Raw genomic sequence first — 22,270 nt, 5'->3', positions numbered from 1 at the left:
AACAAGAAAAAACTGCTGCTGCTGCTAACCTTGAAGCTCAATTATCCGATTTAAAGCATCAAATTGAATCACAGACACAGGACATTAAAGACCAGTATGAATCTGACCTGGCTGCAGCTCAGAAACTGCTCCAAGAGCAGCATGAACACGACCTCTCTTTGACAAAAGATTTATTACAAGCAGAACGTGAAAAGGCGAACGCTTTGGAAGAGAAAATTCGGCAATTGGATGCAGATAAACAGAAGGTGTTGGATGTGGAGAAAGAATTGGTATCGACACAAGAATCTTTACAGCAAGAGCGCCAAAAGGCTGACACTTTACAGTCTCAGATGGATCAATTAAGTAAAGAGCATCAAGAAGCTTTGGATCTTAACCAGGCTAATATTGATACCAAATTAGCTTCGACGCAAACCTTGTTGGAGGAAGAACGTATCAAGGCTAACCAACTCATCGCCCAAATTGAGCAATTGAATCACGAAAACAAGGAAGCTTTGAAGTATCATCAATCTACCTGTTCAGATATCGAGGAAAAATTAAAGACGGCAACATCACAGTTGAATGAAGAGCAGAAAAATGCAGATATTTTAAAGGCTCAGATAGACCAACTCAACAAGGAAAAATTAGAGGCTGTTGCTCGTCATCAAGAAGCCACCGAGATCGAAGATAAATTGACATCTACACAAGTTTTATTACAAGAGGAAAAGGATAAAGCATCAGATTTACAGTCCCAGATTGGCATTTTAAAGAAGGAAAAGCAAGAGGCTATGGATGCCCATCAATTCACTAATACAGAAATCGTAAACAGGCTTAAATCAACAGAAGATTTATTGCGAACCGAACGTGAACATGCTGCTAAATTACAAGCAGAATTCGACCAATTGGCTCAGGAGAAGCAACAAGAGCTGGAAAACATGCAATCATCGCATAAAGAAGAATTGGAAGAAAGCGAGAAGTCTAAACAGGCAGCACTAGAGTCTTTTAAAAAAGATAAGGAAACTGCTAAATCTAAACACGATCTTGAAAGTAAAGAATTACACGAAAAATTAAAAGAACACCAAAAATCATCAGCCGATCTTGCAGAACAAGTAACATCTCTTCAGGATCAGTTAAAGTCGGAGCACACCGAAAAAAATGCATTACAAGCCGATAATAAGGACATCAAGTCACGATTACAACATGTCGAATCTGAGCGCGCCAGGATCGAGGATCAAAATGAGCAATCCCTGAACGAATTAGTCACCATCAAGACCCAACTTGAACAGGAACAAAACAAGTCCACAGACTTGGAAACGAAGCTTGATCAAGCGCAGAAAGAACACGATAACAAACTTTCTGAACTAGAATCTAAATCGAAGTTGGAATTGCAAGCTAAAGCGGAAGAACTTGAGTTGATCAAGAAGGCTTTGGAACAGGATCACAAGGAGGCATCGGATAAAAAGTCTGCAGAGCATGAAGCATTTGTCTTGAACATTCAAAGTCAATTAGCAGAGACGAAGACCGAGTTGGATAGCCATCGTGACAAGGCCTTAGATCTCGAACGTCTCATTGAACAGCATAAGGACGAAGGTGTAACAAAGGACACTAACTTGAACATTGCTAAACAGCATTTAGATGAAGAACGTCAAAAAGCAGCAGATTTACAGAGCAAAATTGAAGTGCTAGATGCTTTGAAAGAAAAGGAGGCTATTGAGTATACTAACAATACCGCCAATCTTGAAAAAGAACTTGTCTTTTGTAAAGAAATGCTTGAATCGGAACGTGCTATTGCCGACGAGAAATTACAGTCTAAAATAAACGAACTGGATCAACTTAATGGTGTAGTGAAAGAGCTCGAATCTGAAATAACACATACAAAGCAAGACCTGGATGCTGAACGTGGCACAAGCCTTAAATTACAATCTCAAATCATAGATTTTAATGCAAGCCAACAGGAAATGCAAGAAGCCCATGCTTTGAAAATATCGGAATTGGAAGATAAGATGAGAGAAGAACTCAAAATATATCAGACTAAATCGGAAGAGTTGCAATCACAGATAGATCAATTGACAAAGGAGCACGAGTCAAACCGATTATCATTGGAAGAGTCTTTATCCACTACTCAGGAAGAATTACAAAATGCACGTACAAAAGCTCAAGATCTCGAAACACAGCTTTCAGAATTAACCAAGTCAAAAGAGAAAGAGAAGAAGGAGCATCAAAAAGCTCTCGTAAAAGCAAAGGCTGCTTTGTCCAAGATTCGCGTTTCTTTAGAAGAGGAACAAACAAAATACAAAGAGTCGCAAGAAAAGATAATGGAAATTGAACAACAACTTATGGACGTTAGCAAGGAAAAAGAGGGGTTACTTGAAATAGCACAACGTCAGGGAACTGAGCTCAAGACACTTGAGAAATCGAATGAAGCACTTGAGACACAAGTCAAAACTAAACAAAGCTCTTGTGAAGAATTAGAAGAAAAGATAAACTCATTAGATAAATTGTATCAAGATATTCACGTTGAGTTAGAGGTGGAAAAGACAAAATATGTCGGGACTTTGCAACAAGTAGAAGATATTCAGTTGGAGCTTAAATCAGAACGTGCAAAATCTGGTGAATTACAGGACAAGATTGAAAGCCTGAACAAGACTAGAGAGTTGGAGCAAGAACGATACGCTACAGAAATCAAGCATTTAGAACAACAGGTTGTAGATATCAATCAACGTCTCGGAAACGAGTTAAGTGTTGCTAAAGAAACACATACATCACAACTTGATCAATTAAATCAACAAAACACCATCGAACTTAATCATTTGCGAACCCAACTTGATACCAAAGAGCAGGATTTATCAAAGACTCGGGACGAATTGAACAAAATTAAGAATACATTATCTAAAAAAGAAGGGGAGAATCATGAATTGTCGGTTAAATTGCATCAGAACGAGCAAAACCAAGAGGATCTCGTCATTCAATTAAAATCTGTTACGGAGGAACTCGAAACCACTAAAGCTCATTTAGTGGACCGTGAAGAACAAATAGCCACCAATTCAGGCAATTTGGATCAGTTTAAGGAACAACAAGTGCGCCATGCCGAAGAGCTTGATTCGGTCAAGGTACAACTTGAAGAGAGGCTGAAGCACGAACAAGAAGAGGTGAACGATCTTCGTCAACAGCTGGAAGTTATGACGGAGAAAGTCAAGGAAAATGAACTGTTACAGAGTCAATTGAAGGTATTGAAAGAAGAGTTGAAGGAAAAAATACAAGAAGAGTCAGCTGAAAAGAGTAAGCTAGAAACCGATCTAATTTCGATGCGCCAAGAAGTAAAAGATTTTGAAGCTGTTCGAGATCAATTAGCTGAAGCCGAACTCACCATGACTTTAAAAGATCAACGTCAAGCGACATTATTGAAGGACATTGAAAAAGATCATGCCAAACTTCTCCAGACTCAAGAAAAGGAACTTGCGGACTTGACATCTGCGTTGAATCAACACAAGAACTTAGCATCAGAATCCGCTGAAAGAGCAGAAAAACTCACGCAACGTATCAAGGAGTTAGAGATAAAGCAACAGGAAGAACTTCATAATGTTTCTAATAGTGATGGAATCGAAGCTAGATTAACACAACTTGAATCAGAGTTAGCCAGCAAAGAGAAAGAGACTAAAAAACTTCGCGGTCAGTTAAAGCTAGCCAAGAATCAAACCAGCCATTCACTCAAGGACGCTGAATCTGCTTTGAAAGCCAAAGAAGTTGAATTAGAAGAGTACCGTCAAAAGATCGACTCTCTAGAGAACAATTCAAATCCCAAGACAGCAAATGAAAGAAGAACCGAGATACAATTGAATGAAGTCAAACGTCAACTTCAAACACGCGAACAAAAAGTAGATCAACTTCAACAGCAAATTAAGGGATATTCTGCCATGGAGACTGAATTTGAGCGTTTGAAAAATGATTTGGATGCAAGAGAGGCTCGTGTCGCTGAATTAGAGGCAGCGATGCAAAAGACAACACGGGAAGCTGCAGAGGATGCCTCAGATAAGGATACCACAGATAGTGAGCTCAAGGTGAAAGAATTACGTGAACGTGTGCGAGAATTAGAGGCTAAACTTGTGGAAACTCCCGAAACGGCTGATCTCAAGAGCCGATTACAGAGACAGTTTGAAGCCTTTAACACGTTGCGTAATGAGATATCTACACAACGTACAAGACAATATGATTCCGAATCTAAGCTTGAGAAAGATAAAAGTACAATTGAAAACGAACGACGTGAACTGGAGTTAACTGTGCAACGTTTAAGAGCTGAATATGAAACCAATTTAGAAAAGATGTGGAAGCAGTACGAGGATATGCGAGAACATCACGAGGACGATCTAACATTAGGAAGATCTGCACTTAATGCAGCTCAAGTTAAATTGATGATGAATGGCTACAGTCCTGTCAGTGAAAATGGCTTTGAATGGCATAATTCGGATGCGGAAGAAGAAGAAGAGGAAGAGGAAGAAGGTGCGACAAAGAAACATGTTCCTGCAGTTGGAAAATTACCGCCACTTCAGAAACCCGCGTTTGCTGAATTTATGGAAACACCAAGATGCAGTTCGTGTCAAAGTGAGGTGTTTGATATTTAAATTCTACTTTTAGGATGTGTTACAAAAACAAACCCTTTTTTATATAAATAAATAAACAACAACAAATGAACTTTCCTTCTTTTTCTCTTTAAATGACATCTTCTATTCAATTCCCTCCAGGTACAATCACCTCTAAATTAAGCAGTAAAATGTTAAAGAATACACCGATATCCAACGACTGGATGCACCAAACCTATATGCAAATGGTACAAGACGTATCGTATGCCACAAGCCACTATTATGAATCCAATGAGAACGGAACAGGCTTACTTATCAATGTTTCGGAACCTAATCGTGAAGCAAACAGTAGTACTTTGGAAACAATCATAAAAAATAGCCCGCCCAAGAAAAGTAGTCCACTATCGATGTATGAATACCATGACGACAGTAGTACAGAAGACGACGATGAATGTCAGACATATACCACATCCTCTACAGACCAAAACCGACGAAACAATATATATAGGCTTTACCGAGAACAACAAAATATTGATAAGCCAATTGAAGAAGAAATAACAATCGTTAAATTAGCGGAATGTGATTCTCAAGAAGTCTCGCCGAATGTGACACAAACAACAAGCAAATACAAGAAATTTAAGAGAATCATGACCAAGATGAGAATGGCAGCTGAAAAACCGTTTTGGGCCATCGATAGTCATTTCTAGCTACATTTGGGATAATAATAATAACAACTTTTTTTTTAATAATAATAATAATAATAAAAACGTATTTATGCAATATAAAAAAAAAGAATTATATAGGAGGAATGTGATGGGGGGAGGAGGAGCAGAGGGGGGCATAATATATGACGATAGGTGGCTGGGAAGAGGGAGAGTATACAGTTTGGATATATAAGAAGGTTATAATAATAATAGTGATTTGGGGATATATAAGGAATGTTATTGTTAATATGTAAGCAGTAAAGCATCCGGACCCTGCCAAGCGTTAATAAGAAGAGCCGTAGTTAAAACCATAGTAAATCGACACCATCTCCAGATAAGTGTAAACAATTTACGTATTTGATTCCGAAGACGACCTACAAATGAATTAGGTTCGTTTACAAATCGTTGGATTTGCATTTGCTCGGGACTAATTGGACTGGGGTAAAGATCAGATGATGGATAGTGATCTTGAAAGATATCAAAGTCCTCCTCATCTTGGAAATTATTATAAACAGCCATACATTTTTCTTGGTTATGTTGTGCCTCTATTTCATTGATAAAGTTGAGTGCATCATCCAGTAGGTTTTGGTCAATACCGGTTGCCTTGGATAAGACGCTTTCGAGACCGATCGACGGTGCATTATAGAATGCAGCAAGTGACTTTTCAGTAAAGTCTCTCAAGAAGGGAGTTTGTTGTGATAAAAAGTCGGATTTATCTGACAATGGCGTATCTGTTGTAACAGGTGTTGTTTTGTTGGATTTAAGCCATTCCATTTCGAGTTCCCCCAAAAGAGTGTGCTTTCGGAACTGATCATTACCACCATTGTAACAACTGGGGGCTGGTGTGGAACGAGTCGAATGAATACTAACGCCTCGTTCTTTTAGCTTTTGAAGAATATTACGGTGTTCTTCCAAGCTCGAGTTTAATTCATCAATATGGACAAATTGACGTTCATAAGCTTCCTGAAGTTCACCAAAGTCATTCTGCGTAAATTCGAATTTCTCAAACTGTTTCTTGAGCTCACCCAAATCTTTTAAAGTGGTTGCTAACTTGGCTTCTAATTCAAGTTTGGATTGAGTCACTTGTTCTCTTTCTTTTTGAACTTTGTCTATTTCGGTATATAATTCATCAACAAGTTTCTCATCTTCCACGTTTTGAACAGGCTGATTAAATTCAATCTTCTTTTGACGTTGATTCATGTCTTGTAATTCTTGAATTTTACTGGTAGCAATGTCGAGATTACCCTTGAGTAAATTGATTTCGTTATCTAGTTGACGGGTCTTTTTAGAGTTTGTCAAGGTGATTTTGTCTTGTTCCATCATGGCGATTTCTAGTTTTGCTGTTAATTCAGTGTTTTTACGTTCGAGGACTTCAATCATGGCTTCGCGTGTACCTCTTGAAGGGACAAAACGCATTGTATCTTCGTCGCATGAATCGATACCTGAATCTCCGTCATCTTGGATAGGTACGGTAGATGAAGATGGTGTGATGGGTGGTGTGGATGAATGAAGTAATGCATCATAACTCGTTTTCAATCGAAGGTTATGCTCTAATAATGACTTGCCTAATTCGGCTGCGAGTACCAAGTCTATTATAAATTGCTTAGTTTATGTTGATTTTCACATGAATGTGATTTTTACACATGCAAAATATTTAAAAAAAATCTCTTTCTCTCGCCCAAAAATGCACTCACCTTTTTCTTTGTCTTTAATGACGCTATAGGCATTCTTCAGCATTGGAATTAATTCATTCGAAGTCTTTTCTGCCATCCATGAAACGGACGACATGAACGAATTGGTTGAAAGTGTAGGTGAAGGTGGTCCAGACGGAATTTGTAGTGAGTTGATATTACTCAAATTTAAGCGGTTGGGTGCCATATGTGTTGACATGATGATATATGTGGTAAGGAGGGAAAGAGAAAGAAAACAGGAAAGGTGAAAAAAAAAAAAAAGCGGATTAAATAAGAGACCCGGGGGACCACAATTACACACAAAACTGATTGTTCAGGGAAAACGTGACTAAAATTATTTGGGGCTCCGTAATCAGGTACAATTGTACACTTAAAGTTTTCCACACAATAACAATGAAACCCTGAAGCCAAAATAAATTTCGCACAAAAATTAGTGCTTCTGATAAATACATATAATTATCTTAACGTCTCCACAGAAACAAACGGTTTATAAAACCGTGATGGGGCAGGTGGTTGTTATTGTTATTGTTGTACTTCTTTTAAGTTCTTTGAAAAGCGGTCGGCCGACTGGGACGTTCTGCGATAGGTGCAGTGACGAATATGTGGCTTTCAGCTAAATTTGTTCCCAAATTATCGTTTTTGCGTTACGCAGTTCTTCCAAGGTAAACTATATTATGAATGGCATATGTTGTTTGCCAAACACTCTTTCACATTCAAGTATTAAGGATCAGGAGGGAAATGATATTCACAGTTGTCGCAGATTTTATCCTGACTAGGTTTCTCAGATCATGGGTTCAATAATGGGAACTGAGAGGCGACAGATGCTTTCTGAAATTTAGGCATTTGGACTTTCACAAAAATTACTCTGTTGCTGGAGTTCTTTGAAGTTTGGCAAATTGGTTCAGTGAGAAAAGAGTAAGTGATCGTTGCAATTATCTAAACCAAGACATCGGCATCGCTCATCTATTTTAACCTGTCCTCTGATACATATAAGTCTATTTACTCGAATGAAAACTTTCAAAAAAATCATCAATTTGTTCAACTAGGCTTCTTGACTGAATAACAGAATCGTTAAAAATAAGATTTATTATGATATATTGTTTTTACATTGTAAAAAAAAAATTGAGAAATCTAAGCTCTGGAAGCTTCGAAGATAGCCTTGGCATCAGCAATCTTGGCAGCCTTTTGCTTGTTGTTGAGAGCAATAAGACGACGGTAAGGCTTAGCGGGCTTACCCTTCTTCTCAGCGAGTTGAGCAGCGGGGTTGGCACGGATGGCCTCATGAGCTTCAGTGTACATATCTTCAACCTTATCGGAAGTGATACCAGCCTTGATGAAGGTGGCGAATTGCTTCTTGTAACGTTCCTCATCTTCTTCTTCGAGGTACTCCATGTACTCAGCAACGTGAACACCGTAGATGTAGTTACGGAGGAGTTCATCATCGTTGGTCTTGGTCTCCAAATCGAAACCGGGGAAACGGTTACCGTTGTGGGGAACAAAGATACCACCATCAGAGGCACCCTTCATGGCACCAAAGACACGAGCACCAGTGGAGGTACGGGCAAGACCAACATCAAGGAAAGCCTTGAAAGGACGGGGAGCATCCTCAGCAGCTTCAATCAATTGGACGGTACCATCGGGCTCAGCGAAACCTTCGTACTTGTCAGCAAGACCGAGCTTGGCAAGAGTACGACGGGCAAGGAGGAGACCAGTAGCATAAGCAGAGGCCCAGTTAGTCAAACCACCCTTAACACCATAACGGGGAAGTTCGTGAGCATAAGCAGCAGAGAGAACGAAATCACCTTGGAGCTTGGCGTAGATGATTTGACAGACAATGTCCTTGTTGGTGAAACGGACAACTAATCTATACTTGGGAGAGTTGTACTTGTTCTTGGCTTGAACAACAAGTCTCTTACGAGCATAGTAATCGGTCTTACCCTCTAATCAATTTTATCAATGATCTATTTCTATTACTGACTTTTCTCTCTAATATTACCTCTTCTTCTACGATACTTGACTTGGTATCTCTTGAAGTAGGCCTTGTTCTTTTGTTGCTTGACGAAAGGCTATATTCAAATACAATGTTAAAATTGGCTTTACTTTTTTTTTTTTTGTGTTTCTGACATTAGGGTGAATTTCAACAACGACAAAAAAACAGATGCATTTTAACATCCATCCATCTCTAGTATCGGTATCCATCCATGTTCTAAATCATCCATCTGTTTCGAAATTGTCTTGTTCAACATTACCATTTTTAATTACTCAATGAAAGGAAAGATTACTGGCTTACGCGCCCATCCATGGTATATACAGTTTTCACGCTTCAAATTCAGACAATGTTAGTTTTTTTCTAGCCAATCAAAATTCACATTTTGGCTTGCCTTTTTTGGCATCATAATTTGGTGCGGAATACATGTCTGGGGCACATCCGCTAAATTTAGTTGTTGGGAACACCCAAGACCGCAACGTCGCCAGACTGATGCGCTGGAAGTTTTTCGACAAGTGAAACCTTTTAAGAAAAACTGTTATTATAAAGCTTAAAATTACGTATTTCTGACATCTCATACTTGTCTAAATTATTATTGATTCTTCGGAACGGTGGCAAAGTTAGGCCGTCTTCAGAAACAAGATGACAGAAACCAATCAAAGCAATATTCATAGTGCCGTTTTGGTCTCTATTGATTGTGGAAGAACGAGAGGACATTCTTCTGGAACAGATATCGTATATGCAGCTCACGGCACCTTTGATTCTTCTTTTTCCATGGTCTCTGTCGTATTTGGGTACGATTCATTTAAGAGTAATTAAGCAAATCGTTCAAATAAATAAACTATGAAATAAAACAACCTTTGATGTTGCATATCAGCATACGCTTGTATACTGCTATACAACTTCTCCTAATACGAGTACACACTTCTTTATTAAAGATGGCATGATTGGTCTAAATATGATATACGAATGACAGTTGGATACATAATGCTATACCGCTGAGTTACGATATCACCGATCGAGAAGAGAATCTTCTCAGATCAAATCAAGAATCATAAGAAAAAGAAACTTAATATCAATAGTTCTCTCTATGGAATATCTACCCATAGAGAGAATAGAACAGCTATTAATATAAATGGATTATTTACTAATATATTGATATGACTATACAGCTGATAAAGTTTATAAAGAAATAGTGTATCAATTAATGGATACCTACTTTATACAACTAAATATACAAATCTCGATAAGACATTCTATCATTACGGCTTTTGATCTTGTGGAAAAAAGCATTATCCTACATCGGTATAGTTGACAAATAGCATACAGCAGAAGACGTCCTTTTACATTGACATTATCTGACGCATCGGGCGAGTTTAGAAGATTGCAGATGTGACGACTGTTCAAATAGTGGACTTAATACCACTATTGTCAGTAAAGTCTTGTCTTGCATATTTTCACACCGTAACTTTTTAAGCATGAATTCATTTTGACTATACCTTCATGGAAAGATGTTTGGAAAACTTCATAAACATTCTCAAATCTTGCATCAAGTTCTTTATTTTCATAGGAAGGCAGTTTAATCTCACTGCTGTTCTTATCCGCCCAAGTAAAAGTCAAAAGTCCTTGAGGAAAACCATCATCTAAAGAAGCATAAATTATAAATAAGTCTTACTATAATCACCGGTTAGTTAAATTAAACAAACCAACCTTGAGCAGTGAAACCACTATCCTGGACATTAAAACCTACTGTTCTTTGCGCTATTCATTAAAATAACCAATGTTACATGTAGGCTTTCAATAAAAATTCACACAAGGAGCTTACGTAAGGACTCTTTTCGCCTTTGCTCATCATCATCCTTATCAGGCTCTGTTTTTCTTTTCAAAGTTCAAGACGTATCGGATGGCTTGAGAGGGGGAAAAGAAGTAAAATAAGATATTATTTATCACAAGTGGTTTCCATTTGTCAAATGTAGGTTATTGTCGTGTCATGTTTGATTGCTGAAGTTAAACATAGATAAATGATTATTCTTTTTACTCAGACTGAAAGTATGAAGCAAGGCGACGGAAAGTGATGTATAGGAATCATAAGTTTATGAGATGGTAGACGGGATGCTTCATCAGTAACGTATGTGTATAGAATTGTACATTTAATGTTAATAGCATGGCAGCTATAATTAACAACCCAGTGATTTTCAAATGATTTTCACTGTAGGTAGCAGTTATTATTTGACATGCTTATACTTATTACAGCATAACTGTATATTTACGATCAATACCATTGCTAGCAGTTATACCGTTCAATGCATGTCTTTCAAATTGGCCAATCAGGTTCACACTTAGTGATAGGAGAGAAAATTAGTGATCGGAGTGCGCCCAGACTTGTCAGCCAGGCCATAATTTTTTTAAGGTAGCATATGATCTAATTTTTTTATGCACATGTGTGACAAAACATCTTTTATTTTAAATCTTGGGTCTGTACAATTGACGTTCTTCAAAACGTATAGGCACAACCATTAAATTCTTCACCTTTCTGACATCCTCTTGTGTCAACTTGCATTCGTCACGAATATAACCTTCAATAGACCCATACTTTTCTTTCAATTGACGAATGGTTTCTTTCATGGCAAGATATCTGTGTCAAATGAAAAGAAACTGTTTTAAATATGGATATCAAACAGCTAAATGTGTATTGAAACTTACGGTGCAGACATCACCATGCGCACGTCATCTATAGTAACACCCAACATTTCTGCCTTTTTTACCAATTCATGCTCAGGCTCTATTCATTTCCATCCATTAATATTTAAAATCACATGGATTTATATGCTACTCACCCCAATACCCGAGATTACTCAATGCGTATTCGTTTGCAATGATCTCATCCTCCACGCCGCATAAGCCCAACAAAAGCATACAGAAAATACCTGTACGATCTTTACCAGCTGTACAATGAACAATGATAGATTGCGTGGTGGTGGTTGAGTGGTTCTGAATTAAATGCATAAAAATGTTGCGATATTGACTTGCGCCCTTTTCTAAAATAACTGCATAGACCTTGGGAAACCCATAAGGTCCTTCGAAATACCCTTTCCAACGTATGGCTAATGCTGCTGGTGAATAATCGGCTTGGGTAAACATGGCAGATGGGTAACGTTTGATGCCGTCAATATCTCTGTATACATTTATAAAACAAAGTAAGTATGTTTTCATTGGTACATAATAATGGATCTACACTTTACGGCATGACACCTTGACGCTCAATCTCTGGATCCGAGCGGAAATCAAATGCAGCAATCACATTAAGTCTCTTTAAGGTATTGATACCTTGTTGTGTAATATCCACTAGACTGATACAAAAGTTAATATTCTATCATATTTCTGATAAATATTTGTAAACGTACTGCCCGCATCTGAATACAGTTCTCTCTCTGATATAACCACTACCATCCTTCAAAGGCCAACCACCAATATCTCTGAAATTTTTTACGCCGGGAATATCGATCCAGCGAGGAATAGTGACACTGACATGTTGACCCATAGCCAATGCCTTGATATAGGCATCATTGGCATGTCTACTAAAATATTTCACGATATCCTCAATCAATCTCTCGTGTTGGTTATTGAATTCGTGGTCGGCATTGGGTAACAGCCTCAATGTGTGGTTCGAGATTTTATTGGAGTACATGGCAGCATGATAAGCAGGCACAATCTGAGGAGAGTGGTTGTTAAGTGGAGTTTCCTATTTAAATTAGACAGTATTACCTCATCGTTTAAGCCATGGATTGTAAGGACACATGTTGTCTTGGGCATACGCATCACTAACATATAAATACAATCACTTTAGTTAAGGCAAACACGGGTTTATAAGATACATACCGTGAGAATTATCCCAAGCAATATACGCATCCGTATCCTTTTTACTAGTCTTGATGGGAATAAGTTCATCCCTTTGATACACCTTCCAATCGAAAAAGTCCTGCGTATGAAGTTACTATAAATGTTTGGTCGAGCTTCATATTTTTTTACTTCTTACGCCATCATCTGTTTCAGGTTCGGTGTCATAGGGTGCGGCAATATTCAGGTAGTGAGACAAGGGTTTATCACAGGATGTAGCGTACTTTAATCCACTGAGAGAACCTATACTTATCTTTTTAATTCAGAAAGTATACTTGAACAGAAAACTAGTTCCTTACCCCTTCCATAAGCAATGATTGCAAAAATTTCATAGCCAAGAGACTCAAAGTGCTTAGCCACTGCATGAATATCTGCAGCATTTTCCTAAAATAAAAATTATTAGCATGTCACTGTCATGCTACAAAAAAACAAAGGGAAAGTGCTTACAGAAATATGACTATAACCTGGTTGTCCCTCGCTATCTCCATGACCGTGGAAATCAAAACGAAAAGTTGAGTAAGGCAATTGGTCTGCCAAAGCACTATGATAAAGTGCGTTCTTATGGCCTAAAGGGGTGGGCAATGAAAAAAAATGACATGTTTAATAGCTTAAAAAAAATGAAAAGTCGAAGAAGTATTTGACCTTGTTCACCGTGAACAATTAAAACGAGTTTATCTGGTGTCTTTTTTTCAAAGATACCAACAATGGCTTCTTGATTGTCATTTAAAATGCGTGTCACTGTCATTTAGAAAGATGAAGAAAAAAGTTAAAAAAGATTACGTGTAGAAATAGAAAATTATTGAATAAGCGAAAAATTAACAATTATGAAATTTTCATGTGTAAATAGGAAATGTATATGGGGTCCCTAATAAATGATCACCAAAATACATGAAAGGGTCTTCTACGAAATGTAAAATTAAGGCATTATTTATAACATGCCCCTTGAATTGATAAATTATTCTGTCGTATCAAATGTACCAAGTGTCTTACAAGTGTTGGTTAGTACTGTATATCCGAAATACATATGATCTAGCATTTGCCAGAGTACAAAAGTTGAAATATATACTGATATCAATCAACATACTGCTCAACTTAGAATGCATTGTTTAGATAGTCAAGCGGTAATACAGACACTGTTTTAACTAATAAAGTAGTTAAATAAATAAATCTAAAAGGTGATGGTTTACCTCGGCATGAGCAATCTTACATGTTAAAAGGAAAGCTCGTGGTACACGAAAATCATGATTCTAGAGAAATCTAGAATTCGTCGTAGGACAAAGCCGTGGATGTGGTAACTTTTTAATTTTTTGTTCAAAGAGAGATACAGCAGTAACAGAGCCCAAGTGATGATTTCAGCATTTTTGTGTGCGACATTAACACTTTAGATGAAAATCTCTCATTTTCATGCCACACAAACATTTTTTGCTAACTCGAGCTTTTTTAATTAATTTTAAAAATAGTAACAAATTTAATCAAGGAAACAATAGCAACATGGAACAACCCTTTTTGATATAATCTACAGCTATGAAGCTACCCCCACAGTTTGTCCCGAATGACACACTTCTTCTGATTAAAAGTTTCGTTTCATGTTAGGGCTTTTCTATAATGCATGACCTTAAGCAATGTTGGTACCACGCCACTGTGTGAGCACAAGTGAAGTCAATCTCAGGTAATTTTTACATAAATGATGTAATGGTAACTCCCGTTCATAATGTTTAAGCCTCACAACCAGTCAAATATTTTCTATTCTTTTGTTTGTGCTAATTATATGAAGATATACTTGAGACAATTGGATTACATAAAAGACATCGGCTTATTTCTCGGACATGACCGACTTTCCATGAGGGATAAAAAATGTTTCTTCTTAATGAGAAGAAAAAAGTCCGGTGAGCTCCCCCAATTAATTTTTGAGTTCAAAAGAGCGTGTGAAGTCATTTTTTGTTTTTTTTGTTTTTAGTTTTCTTTTTTATTGTCCATTTCAATAAAGTTAACACATGCGATTTGGTGATTAATGGACGGTTACTTTCAATCTGTAAGTCATTTCGAAATAAAGAAATCCCGTAACCTTGGCAACTAAACCATGTACTTAATTTTTCTTCCTGTTAAAAGACACTCGCCGCAAACAGTTTGCAACAAAACATCAGTCGTGCCAACACAAATAATGCAATAGCGCAAGTTGCTAAAGTAATACCTCATTTTCCCACCACAAACAAAGATTTCAGTTGCACTGAATTACACACACCCGATGGCATTTATCCCCTGTTACACGAAACCTTTTACGAAACTATTGCACCGCAATTTACGACAGGAACTCGTACCTCCGTAGTCAATGCCAAGGAAGATACTTATAATGGAAAAAATCAGAAAAATGACATCAACGGTCACTCAATTGACTCCTCAGATGATGATGGCTCGAGTGCTGGTGGTAGTGTAGGTGGTTTTGCCGGTGGTTTTGGTAGTGCTTTATTTTCAATGACACCTGTCACTAAATCCGCTGCGTTACCTATCCCTAATGCTGCTTCTAAAAAGCAGTTACGTACACCTCTCACAACATCACTTTCTACCTCCAGTGTAGGCGTTACTTCTACGAGTGGTCTACATATTGTTACTTCGCCCCAAAAATCAATGACAGCTACAGCCAGCGGGAACAATACAAGCCCGTACTTGCCAAACTCTCCTTCATTTCCTTCCATTGCTACTCCCACCACACCCACCACAAGCTCTCATAATCTTACTCAACAGCAATTTGCATCGGGTTCATATATGATGAGTTCATCGCAAGATTTTGGTATGACTACCATGAATACCACAAACAAGGACGATTGTTTGCTTTCTTCCTCATACACGGGCAATAGCAGTAGCGTGGGATCACTTTCTTCGTTGTTCGGAAGAAGTAATTCCAACGTGGGTGGAAAATCAACCCCTCAATTATCCTCGTCATCTCGAAACAATCATATTTTAAGTGCCAGTATCAGTAGCAGCAAACCTAAAAATCACCTTTCAAAAACCAACTCGACATTTGTTCTCAGATTCCTCATTCACGAAAATCTACAAAAGCTACTTTCCACAAAAGCCTTAGACGATCAGTTTTTGTTCTTCAATATTGGCTCAAGTTTTATTTGGGTCGATGCTAAAAGCAAACCCAAAGTAAAATAGAAAAAAAACATGTGTGATTGTAGAAAAAAACTAACCTCTTTTCTGAATAGGAGCCGTTATCGAGAATCGTGTTTTCAAAATCATATCCTTTGTGTCACGATATTAACGAAGCCACCAGATCAGATGATCATCTGGACATCATCATTGGCTTCTCCACCGGTGATATCATTTGGTATGATCCATTCAGTTGTAAATATGTCCGTTTAAACAAAGGAGTAAGTTCTCAATTTATTTTTACATTCTATCGTGTACTTAATACCCAGTGTCTTTCCTTTTAATAGGGATGCATGATATCTTCCGCCGTCACCATGATCAAATGGATTCCTGGTTCTGAAGATCTCTTTATAGCTATATTCAAAAATGGAGCTGTCGTGGTTATGGATAAAGAACGAGACGATCAAACCTTTGTGATCCCGGAATGCGACTCACCTTTCAATGCATTTAGACCACACAAAAGTACCAAATATAATCCCGTATCCTTTTGGAAAGTGAGTAAACTCGGATTGACAGGTAGTACTAATGGCTTGGAGTAAATGTCGGAAGGTTTTACTCAAATCTGTTTACTAGATATTGCCTTTTCACCGGATAATATGCATTTAGCAATCACTGGTGTAGACGGACAATTACGAATTATAGACTATAGAAACGAAAGGTATTTGTACGACCTGCGATATGGGAGTTGAAAGGCTGACAAAAAAAACTTCACCCCGTTAAGGTTAAATGATATATATGCAAGCTATTTTGGAAAATTAACATGCGTTGATTGGAGTCCGGATGGACGTTATATATTGGTAAGATATCTTAATAAGTGAGGAACACGTCAGTATACACTAACGCGTGACACAGACGGGTGGCGAAGATGACTTGGTCACATTATGGTCATTCCATGAAAGAAAAATGGTGGCGCGATGTGAAGGGCATAAGTCATGGGTGACAGGAGTCGCCTTCGATCGTTGGAGATGTGATGAACAAACATATAGGTTTGGTAGTGTAGGCGAAGACTGTAATTTGATATTATGGGATTTCTCATTTAGTGCTTTACAAAAGCCAAAACATGTAAGTCTATGTACATATTCAGCCCTGCCAAGATAGCGAGACTTAAACTCTTTTTACAGCCTCGTGGTATTGTCGTGTCGCCACCTCCTGTACAATGGCCGGCTGCTCAAACACAACCGACAAACATTGAACGCAAAAAATCACTTAAGAATCACCGCTTGTTCCGTGGATTTTCATCCACCGACACAACCACTGTAAATAATAATGTAGGAACAGGATCATTTGGCAGATTTAGAAAGAGGTCATCGAAATCCAATAATATTTTTGGATCTAGCGATCACGATTTTCCTGAAGAACAGCAGGAACATCTTCATTTACCCGTTTTACATCCACCCATGAAAAAGAATCAGGCAGCGATTTTGCAACCCACCACTGTATCAACTATACATGCCGATCCTTGTATATCACTTTTGTTTAGAGAGTCGACGTTGGTGACAACAGATAGAAGAGGTCGAATTCGTACTTGGGGCAGGCCTTAATGTTCAAATACCTTTACCCCTGACCCCACACACCTCTCTCTCTCTCTTTCTCTCTCTCTTCATTTTTCTTCAATCACTCTTGGTTTTTGTATAGACAATAAAATAGAAATAAGGACCAATTAGTCACTTGTTAAACAGCTCAAGAAATATGTTAGTTAACATGAAGCTTGAAAAGTAAGATAGTGTAATTATGGTTGAGAGTTGGTGTTCTGTAAGTCAAGTAGTAAGGAGATAAATATTGATTTTTATTTAATTAAGTAATGGTATAATGAAGCATAGTCAGGTGAACGGATTTGGTTTCTTATAATCGAAACTTGAAATCTAAACGATCGCTACCTTCATCTTTGGTTGTATTAGAGTATTCCTTCTTTTGCTCGTCTGAGAAATTGTTCCATTTTCTCATTCTTGCCTTATTGGTCAATGCATATCGAGCTCTTAGCGACAAGAAAAGTAAAGAAGCGCCGGCGAGCAAACCAATATTAATCCAGTTGCCCTTATGGAACCTCGGTGAGTCACTTTGCACTGTTTAGGTTGTTAGTAAAAGAACAATAAATGCTATTTATGAGAGTAAAACTTACAATAAATTTGAGAGCCAGGTACACCACAAATATTCGCTGCTCCAACCACTGCTCCAAAAGCGATCGTACGCTTACCAACAGGTGCTAGATTAGATGACATCCAAGCAATTTGCATACCATGCCATACGGGAGAAGAAGATACTAATAATGTAACTGCATAAAAAGTCCAACGGCCAGCGCTATCGGGAATAAATTGCAATGCGAGAAATCCAGCCATAGACCATATACAACCGATAAGAGCATGAAGCGAATAATTCCCATAGCGATCAGCACTTTTAGCAATTAAAATCGAAAAGAAAAGTCCAATAAAGCAAGAAGGCACTGTTAACAAGTTACTGGTGGTAACAGGAAAACCATAGCCTCTGATCAGAGTAGGGAAATACGTAGCCATAGGAGTTGTTGGCATAATACTATTAAGTAATAAGGAAGTTAGCGTTTTGTGTAAATCATATGGTTCTTATAATTATTTACCCAATAAAAGTAATAATTAAATGGGTCCAAAGCTTTGTGTCCTTAACAGTGATTTTAACGTCGTGCCAAGTAAGTCGCTCATATTGATCTTTTTTAGATAAATCATCACGAATGATACGTGTAACGGCTATTTGTTTTTCACGTTCTGTAAACCATCCAAGCTTACCACGAAGGCCTCCTGCAGTAGAGGAAGGGTTGGCAGGAATATAAAAACTAAATAGATAGAGACATTAGTACAGATGAAGATAGAAGAGGGGAAGGTATAATAAAGTTAGATGGCAAAAATACTCACATGGCAATAGCACCAACGATATGAGTGAATACACCATCTATGAGGAAAAGCCATTTCCAGCCTTGAAGACCACCAATACCGGACATACGAAATACGCCAAAGGATATCAGACCGGAGAATGCAGAAGCAAAAGATTGGATACCCCAGAACCAAGATAGACGTGTAGCCAACTCATTTGTTTTGTACCAGCCAGTAAGATAAGAAACACAGGCAGGAATAAAGCCTGCTTCTGTTAATGCAAGGACAATACGAAGAACAATATAGCCACTAAAGTTCTATTTATCATAATGTAAGTAAAATAATCAGTACAAATGTAATAAATTAAACTGATTTGATTACATACATGGAGAAACGTGTGAGCCCATGTGCAGACAGCCCAAGCATTCATCATTATAGGAATCGTGAAGTGAGCACCAAATCGCTTGACAATTACATTGTTACAAACAGTACCAGCTGTAAAAATAATGGAATGCACAAGTGTGCTGGTATTGATACCTGTGATACCAAATCCCAAATCAGCAGGAAGACCATCCGAAATGGCATTTGCTATAAAGAAAAAAAACGAAAGGGGGGTTAAAAAAAAGGGGAACAGATATTGTATAGAACCTGCAGACTTTACCAATATTAGTTCTATCCATGTGTAGCACAAATGACATGAGAAGAGCAAACGACATGAGGCGAAGATCAATCTTGTTAAGCACAGCTCTCTCTTCTTCAGGTGTCCATTCGAGATCATGAACATAGTCTAATGGAACCTTCTCACTTTCATCGGTACTCACTGAAGCAACATCGGTGCTGGAGTGATCGTCTGGTTTCTTCTTTTCACTGATTGGGATATCAATTACCTCGACAGTCTCTTTTATATCTTGCACCATTTGATATAGTATTTCTTTGTAAGAGAGAGAAGATGTTAATTGTGGTGATGAAGAGAGAAAAAAAGGAAAGATACCATCTCTAATCCCGGTATTTATAGGATCATTTGCATAAAGATTTGACATTTCTTGTGTGCTACATCTAAAGAGAAAAGCAATGTCTCCACCGAATTATACGGGACCTACCAAACTATTGTTGAGTTGTATCACATAAAGTGATAACCACGGATTCATCTACAATGACTCTTGTGAAACCTATAGCCATAGAAGTATTTATTGCACCATATTATACCCCACTTGTGCCGTTTGTTTGCTATAAAAATTGTACTACATGAGAACTCATTAATGGGAGTGAGCTTCTGTGGCGTCATTCAAGTCTTGAATTTCGGCAACTTTTAAGATATTCGCACACAAATTCTTGTCATCACACTTGGATCTTGCCAAAATTCCATCAGACCTTGGGAATATGATGAATAATCCGGACATTGGGGCTCTTCTTCTGTTGATCTTCTGTTATTGTTGTTACTTAATTATGCAGCCAATTGAAAATCAACGCTGTGACATGATATGTGTGATAAAAAGGAGCCCATAAAGATACATTAATAACTAAAAGGAAAAATTCTCCCGTAGTAATGATATAATATTGTGAACTAACACCTTCCACAAAGTTATGAGGTAAAGCCATAAGGTAATGAGCAAGATCGGTCATTTTCCAGTACATATTGCGACATTTTATTTTACAGCTTACTCTTTGTACAGTCATGGATTGCGTTGTGCTACTTTTGATGGCATCATTTTAGTTAGGCATGATGAGACACTTTATTCGATTTAGATGGCGTCTTATCTATCCAAAGTTGTAATAGTCCCGAGACTTGCTACCGTATAATCAGCCTTTTATTTTTGTATCGTGTTTAAATTCACTGTACTAAAATGTACCGTTGTTTCGTGATGAAATATTTGACTGATAAGCAATTATGATCGCGTTTATAGTTTTTCTATATAATCATCCTAATATATTGTTTCAGTTAGAATAATTTATTCATTGATGGATCTCTTTTAAAGCATACATAGTTATATATGCTTTAAAAAGATCTTGTTCCTAGAATTTATACTAGCGTGAATGTTTTAATAGCTTATAGTAATTAAGATGAATCTCTATCAAAGGCTAGCTATCTAATAATTTAACTCCACTTACACTGGATAAATTTTCCTCGCCAAGAGAATGAATTCCTTGTAACTCTACTTTCTTTGTTCAATCACAAGGTCACGATAACAATTTTGGAAAGCCGCGTCAACAACTTCAGTAGTGTCATCCAATAATCGAGATTATTTCACATAGTTTTTATTTAATTAACTCCAATCAATATACATTGCAGGTTCGCGTAAATATTCACTTTTCTGCTGCATTGCGATCTTTTCAACTATACATCTTTTTTGTTTGATCCTTCTCTTTTTAATTAGACAAAATAATGACAATACCAATTACTCCCTTAAATATACTATCTTAGTAAAAATAAAGCGCTTATGTCTACATGCAACGTACTGCTGTTGCACCGACAGCAATGCCAACCCTAACCCCTGTGCTCAATCTAAAACATAGCTCTACTTTGTCTACCAAAGTAAAATTTAAATATGAAAAAACTACGGCGTTTGCGTCAATATACCTTTACAGCCAAGTAACGTTTAGAGGATTTGAAACATTGAAAATCAACAAATAAGATAATAACATAATTTTCTTAGTTACAGAAACAGCTTATGTCATTTGAAAAAAAATATTAATACTCTGAGCGTTTTTTAGCTACATTATAGAACACATTTATACCTGAATGGCCTGACCCGGTCAAAATTGGGCTATCTTTAGCTGCAATCTATTGATATGTCCATTCATTTATGTATCGAAATTTAAGGTAAATAGCAGTAATCGAGAGCCGCTAGCATATTTTTAAAAGTTAATAAGAAGACGTACATGTACATCATAATTGTTTCTTACGCATAATGTCTGTATATCGCTGGCCTCCATACAGCGGTACATCCCTTTGAATTGAACTAGCTATTAAAAATATTTTATACTCAGCTTTGAAATCTAGTTTTTATCCGTTTAGAGAATATACCTACCTCATGTTGTACTATTATGACTATTTTAGTTGAATTTCTCCCTTGTAGTACTTGTATACCCCAAACTTTGTCGGTTAGATTAAATGTGAGGGAGCTTTTAAAATTAAAATAGTCAGCCTGTCAATAGATGGAGGCGACACGTTGTAAAGTCGCTATCTTTTCTGACTGCTAAAAAAAGTGAGCACCATGCTATTTGGTACAAAGCCGAGTATATCAATAGGCTGTAATTAAATCTTTGCAAAAGAACAGACTCTGGTTTATTAAATGAAAGAAATACAATTTTTCATAGTAAAGGATATAAAATGTACGTTGGAATAAGGTTGACAGTCTATTTTGTATCACTACAAAATCAAGTTGCCACAACTTAAAACCCACCATAGTAAAATAAACTTGGTTGCTTTAAGGATAAAAAATTGATG

At 37.4% G+C, this 22,270-nt stretch overlaps 7 protein-coding genes across 7 annotated transcripts; 2 read left to right on the top strand and 5 right to left on the bottom strand.

Annotated features, from left to right (window-relative positions):
- Positions 1–5,268: 5,268 nt before the first annotated feature.
- On the bottom strand, positions 5,269–7,246 carry EV154DRAFT_518252 (uncharacterized protein). The gene is made up of 2 exons (XM_051602597.1): positions 6,952–7,246; positions 5,269–6,846 (listed from the first exon to the last, which is right to left on the bottom strand). Exons 1-2 carry the CDS (start codon positions 7,145–7,147, stop codon positions 5,501–5,503), a joined length of 1,542 nt encoding a protein of 513 aa, XP_051454726.1. The 5' UTR covers positions 7,148–7,246; the 3' UTR covers positions 5,269–5,500.
- Positions 7,247–8,055: 809 nt separating this feature from the next.
- Positions 8,056–9,200, bottom strand: EV154DRAFT_518251 (uncharacterized protein; the record flags this gene model as incomplete). Its single annotated transcript, XM_051602596.1, has 3 exons — positions 8,056–8,888; positions 8,945–9,014; positions 9,198–9,200. The coding sequence occupies 3 exons, from the start codon at positions 9,198–9,200 to the stop codon at positions 8,080–8,082; spliced, it is 882 nt and encodes a 293-aa protein (XP_051454725.1). The 3' UTR covers positions 8,056–8,079.
- A 2,434-nt stretch (positions 9,201–11,634) lies between these two features.
- Positions 11,635–12,476, bottom strand: EV154DRAFT_425968 (tyrosine phosphatase family-domain-containing protein; the record flags this gene model as incomplete). Its single annotated transcript, XM_051596281.1, has 4 exons — positions 11,635–11,717; positions 11,773–12,110; positions 12,178–12,285; positions 12,340–12,476. The coding sequence occupies 4 exons, from the start codon at positions 12,474–12,476 to the stop codon at positions 11,635–11,637; spliced, it is 666 nt and encodes a 221-aa protein (XP_051454724.1).
- A 183-nt stretch (positions 12,477–12,659) lies between these two features.
- EV154DRAFT_313587 (uncharacterized protein) lies at positions 12,660–13,821 on the bottom strand. The gene is made up of 6 exons (XM_051594921.1): positions 13,475–13,821; positions 13,280–13,398; positions 13,132–13,216; positions 12,965–13,075; positions 12,815–12,914; positions 12,660–12,756 (listed from the first exon to the last, which is right to left on the bottom strand). The coding sequence occupies exons 1-5, from the start codon at positions 13,575–13,577 to the stop codon at positions 12,880–12,882; spliced, it is 453 nt and encodes a 150-aa protein (XP_051454723.1). The 5' UTR covers positions 13,578–13,821; the 3' UTR covers positions 12,660–12,756; positions 12,815–12,879.
- A 1,022-nt stretch (positions 13,822–14,843) lies between these two features.
- Positions 14,844–15,616, top strand: EV154DRAFT_397507 (uncharacterized protein; the record flags this gene model as incomplete). Its single annotated transcript, XM_051595215.1, has 2 exons — positions 14,844–14,864; positions 14,942–15,616. Coding segments are annotated over 2 exons (696 nt in total), but the record flags the coding sequence as incomplete, so codon positions are not given.
- A 680-nt stretch (positions 15,617–16,296) lies between these two features.
- On the top strand, positions 16,297–17,523 carry EV154DRAFT_425954 (WD40-repeat-containing domain protein; the record flags this gene model as incomplete). The annotated part of the gene is made up of 5 exons (XM_051596279.1): positions 16,297–16,498; positions 16,556–16,640; positions 16,704–16,779; positions 16,835–17,044; positions 17,104–17,523. 5 exons carry the CDS (start codon positions 16,297–16,299, stop codon positions 17,521–17,523), a joined length of 993 nt encoding a protein of 330 aa, XP_051454721.1.
- Positions 17,524–17,824: 301 nt separating this feature from the next.
- EV154DRAFT_539387 (major facilitator superfamily domain-containing protein) lies at positions 17,825–19,739 on the bottom strand (the record flags this gene model as incomplete). Its single annotated transcript, XM_051604341.1, has 6 exons — positions 17,825–18,045; positions 18,102–18,511; positions 18,573–18,785; positions 18,865–19,139; positions 19,238–19,410; positions 19,484–19,739. 6 exons carry the CDS (start codon positions 19,737–19,739, stop codon positions 17,825–17,827), a joined length of 1,548 nt encoding a protein of 515 aa, XP_051454720.1.
- Positions 19,740–22,270: the final 2,531 nt, after the last annotated feature.

Source organism: Mucor mucedo (genome assembly GCF_025094135.1).
Source record: "Mucor mucedo strain NRRL 3635 chromosome Unknown EV154scaffold_88, whole genome shotgun sequence".
In the NCBI taxonomy this organism is placed as follows: domain Eukaryota; kingdom Fungi; phylum Mucoromycota; class Mucoromycetes; order Mucorales; family Mucoraceae; genus Mucor; species Mucor mucedo.
Note: the sequence above shows the minus strand (reverse complement) of the source record. Positions and strands in the feature narration are given on the sequence as shown.